This window comes from Suricata suricatta, chromosome 11 (assembly GCF_006229205.1).
Source record: "Suricata suricatta isolate VVHF042 chromosome 11, meerkat_22Aug2017_6uvM2_HiC, whole genome shotgun sequence".
NCBI lineage: Eukaryota > Metazoa > Chordata > Mammalia > Carnivora > Herpestidae > Suricata > Suricata suricatta.
This window is the reverse complement of record NC_043710.1, coordinates 10,291,526-10,295,680: the sequence shown is the minus strand read 5'-3', so window position 1 is coordinate 10,295,680 and position 4,155 is coordinate 10,291,526. Positions and strand designations below refer to the sequence as shown.

Below are 4,155 nucleotides of genomic sequence, written 5' to 3'. Positions count from 1 at the left end.
AGGGCAACAAATAAAATGATCTCAGCGACGAGGTCTCTTCTCCCTCAACTCACAGAAGAGGGGAAATAAGCTAGGATGATCCTGGTAGCTATATTTATAGGTGAGTGTGGCCTAGGGCACATCCGGTAGTCATAGATTAGAATATCACATAATCCTATGTAGGTTCCTCTTTCTTTAGGTGTTTAGCAGTTGGAGCTTTGGGGCACAGTAGAGAATAGGGAGGACATTGTTCTCCTCCTAACGCCCATTCCCTAAAATAATGACTAAGGTGCATGTTTCTGGGCCTCCTGATAACCAGCAAGTCATGATTTATAGAGTATAGATTTATTAGAATACATTAGCTTTGTTCTGGGACAGTCTTCTTCCTCAGCCTCAGAAAGGGCTGGTATAATGTGTGAGCACGGTAGAACTCACTACAAGATCGATGGCTCTGGAAAGCCGGAGCGCATCCAAAACTCACACCCCATGGCCTTGAGTTTGCTGCCCTGTTCGCTCTGGCATTGCTCTTCTCTGCGGTAAGAGTCCCATGAGCTTCCCCCTGAAAATCTAGAAATATCAGTCTTTTAAAAACTGTGTTTTTATTTATTTTGAGAGAGAGGAAGAACAAGTGAGCACATGCATGTGTGGGAGGTGCAGAAAGAAAAGAGAGAGAGAATCTCAAGCAGGCTCTGCACTGTCAGCACAGAGCCCAATACAGGGCTTGATCCCATGAACCATGAGATCATGACCTGAGCTGAAGTCAAGAGTTGGATGCTTAACGGACTGAGCCACCCAGGCACCCCTAGAAACATTATTCAATATGGTTGTCACTAGCCACATAGGCTACTTATATTTAAAGTAAACTGAAATAAAATATGAAGTGCAGTTTGTCAATTTCATTGGCTACATTTCCTGTTCTCAGTTGCAACATGTGACTACCATACTTTGCAGTGTGATTACTCTGTCTCTATTACTACAGTAAGTTCTATAGGACAGCACTGATCTAGCAGCTTGGGGGCTAAGTAAGAGTTCCAAGTCATCAGTTTCTAAATTCTAATGGAGAGGGAGAGGGAGAGGGAGAGAGAGAGGGAGGGAGAGAGAGAAATCGGCTTTGTCCTGAGTACTCTCTCTAATTTCCTTCTGCCTACAGGAGATTTTGGTAAGCAGAGCTTCCAAACTGAGTTTCTGTGTTACTATGTTCTATGGCATTCTCACATGTGACCCCCAACATCAAACTACTTGAGGGATCTAGGATTGAGTGAAGACTTAGTGAAACTTTACAGATTAGAAATCTCCCTATAATCCAGTTTTCCTCTCACTGCCACTCCCAATTCTGGTTTTCCTGGAAGAGTTAAATGAAGGTAAAGTTGTTTTCTTATCCAATACCAATAACTGAAGACAACTTATAGAACTCAAGAGTTCATATTCACATCAAACAGAGGTATTAATTTTTAGATCAGATAGATAAAAGAATGAGAGAGAATTCCCCACATGAATAACAATTTTGACTGGGTTTTCTCAACAGTTTGGACAGATTGGCTTAAACACCAAATCTACAACAAATAGACCTCTTTATAACACTTTCACCTTCTTTGTCATTGAAGATCTAAAGTTTAAGTCCAGTTACCATCAAAGGGGCTTTATAAGGAAGCAGACTTTCTCTAGAATAGATTCCTGGACACTGATCTAGAGAATGAGACAGTTCCCTGAATGAAGTGTGTGATTGAGCCTGCAGTGATTGGAGGAGGGTGTACTGGATGGGAATATAGATGATCCAGGCTCAGCTCCCAACTCTGCCAAATATCTGCTCTGAAACTTAATTTCCAACTCTGCCAGGTAGAGAGATTGGCCTTGGAAAGTTCTTCCTAAGTTTCATTTTGATCCATGAGTTGTGGGTTATAGTTCTCTTACTCACCAAAGTCTTAGTTGACTTCTTCTCCATGATGACTGACAGAGTTCCAGAAATGACAAACTACTCAGAAAGGAGAGACAATGGTGAGGTCAGTTTCTATGTATAGATGAAGCTACAATGTTATTATCACAGGGTTTATGGAAAACTCCTATGGAACCAGTCCTGGGTAACCAATGACCAACAACGTAAGACCCAATTAATTACATTGATATGGTTCTTTTTCCCATAAAGTATTCAGAAAAGCATGAGCAGAGGTAGATATCAGTAGGAATCTATCCCAGTAAACAAAATAAGGGCCTTAAGAGCCAGGAAAGAAGGTGTTTTCTAAACAAGGGAAGAAAGTTTTGGAGTTAGACATTATGTAGAGAAAAATAGGAAAGCAATGGTATGGAAAAAGAAAAGAGTGAGGGAAGCTAACAGATATGAGAGAACTGAGACCCACATTTTAAATTGGTGGCTCTCCTGGCAAGGGCGGAGTGGAGGCTGAGGTCAGAGAGAAGACAAGGCTGGATGGCAGCAAATCATTAAGGCTGTGTTCAGAAAATGAAAGATACTATTTTACAATATTCATAATCTAATAGATTTGGTGCAGTTAAGTAACAGAAAATCTTTTAACAATGGGAAAAAAATGGGCCAAAACAGGGAGGAGAGAAAACACGTAGCTTCCACAGCCCTAGTGTTAAGTAATTTAGGTCTGTCTAAATAAACCCTGGGTCTTGAAAAATGGACAGGGTGTCTCTACCAATGTGGGCTGTGCTTCATGGCTTGCTCTCAAAGAGTAGAGTGTGTAAAGAAGTGACTTGACAGCAAGAGGAACCTACTGACTCTACCTCAGCCACAGGGTCAAGGTTAATGTCTTCAGTGACAAATCATGTTAGCAGCCTATGCCCTTGATAGAACACCTCACCTCTGTTACCTTCCACCTGAAAATCTGTCACAACCAGTCTAGATGTGAGAAGAGATATCATATTAACCCAAATTTAGAAACTTTATAAAATTATAAAAATCCTGGCCAGTGCTACTCAAGAATATCAACATCCTCAAGGACAAGTCTGAAAGAGTATAGAGGAGCCTAAGAAGACACAGTGACTAAACATAATGTAGTGTCTTTGATGGGATCTTGGAACAGATAAGAGGACAAACTTGTGAAATCCTCAAGGTGATGAGATGAAAAAGTAGAGTGATCTTCAGAAGAAATGATTATTTGAGTCAACCAAGAAATAGATTTAAAACCAGGTGACTTCTGACATCCCACCCTACTCAACTCTTACCCGGGCTACACATGAAGGAGAAAGTGTTCTACTGCTGACTCCTTGCTTCTAGCCGACAGTGAGCTGACGGTGCACAGCCTGCCCTCCAGGCATCCTCTTCCCACTCCCACCCCTCTTGTCCTCCTAAGAATCTCTACTTACACACAAGGCTCCCACAAACGGGTAAGCAGCCTTCAAAAGGATGGAAAGCACTGGGGAAAACGATGGAGAGGAGGGAGCAGATGCCAAAATGATTCCAAAACCCAACACTATCACCCCGCACAAGATCTGGATAGCCTGTTGGAAGAAGAAGAAAGTAGATGGAGGATTAAAATCAGCATTTGTAAAGGCAAAGCCTCTTTATCTCTCCCAGGGTATTTGCCCATCATCACCTTCTACAGGATCCCAACCAGCATACAGACACTGTAGAAGGTCTGGGGTGAGGACTCTGCAAAGATGTTGGAGGAGATGCTGTTGTGTCACAGAAAACTACTGTCTTGGGCCATCTGGCTGGTGCTCAGCAAGCCTTCAGGCATCTCTGCCTCTACGGCCCTCATCTGCTCATGGTTCTTGCTTCTGGCTCAATGCTGGACTGTTTTCCCTGGTTCTCTCCTTCTGTTACTACCAATTTTCCTTCTATCTCTTATGGAGACAGGGGGGATCTGAAAGCCCTCACACTATCTGGGCACTGGTGATGAAGTCCCTCCCTACATCTCCCAGACCTCTGCTGGACACAACAGAGAGCCTGACCCTCTCTCTGGTCAGTTCTTTCACCCCTCCAGTCCATGTCCCTATAGCTAAGGATCTTGGCTTCCAAATGGCCAAGTTTTCCTCCTTGACACCCACCTCAGACATTTCCAGCTCTGTTAATATTTGCCAAGAAGTTCTCCAAATATTATGTCCCATTAACCTCATAGTACTTCACAGGGTGAAGGCAAGGCTTTGGGTCCCATCAGATTCTGTAGCCCTAGATCATATGATGTAGAGACAATTCCAGTCCTACATATATCCCTC

At 42.8% G+C, this 4,155-nt stretch overlaps 1 protein-coding gene across 1 annotated transcript in view; it reads right to left on the bottom strand.

Moving 5' to 3' along the window:
- LOC115272371 (membrane-spanning 4-domains subfamily A member 6A-like) overlaps nucleotides 1–3,996 on the bottom strand; it is a 7,377-nt gene extending 3,381 nt beyond the window's left edge. The window contains exons 1-3 of the mRNA XM_029915457.1: nucleotides 3,988–3,996; nucleotides 3,304–3,438; nucleotides 1,895–1,951 (exon numbers count right to left, since the gene is read on the bottom strand). Of these exons, the coding sequence (XP_029771317.1) occupies nucleotides 1,895–1,951; nucleotides 3,304–3,438; nucleotides 3,988–3,996 (201 nt within the window). The remainder of the gene's footprint in view (nucleotides 1–1,894; nucleotides 1,952–3,303; nucleotides 3,439–3,987) is intronic.
- Between the last annotated feature and the right edge of the window lie 159 nt (nucleotides 3,997–4,155).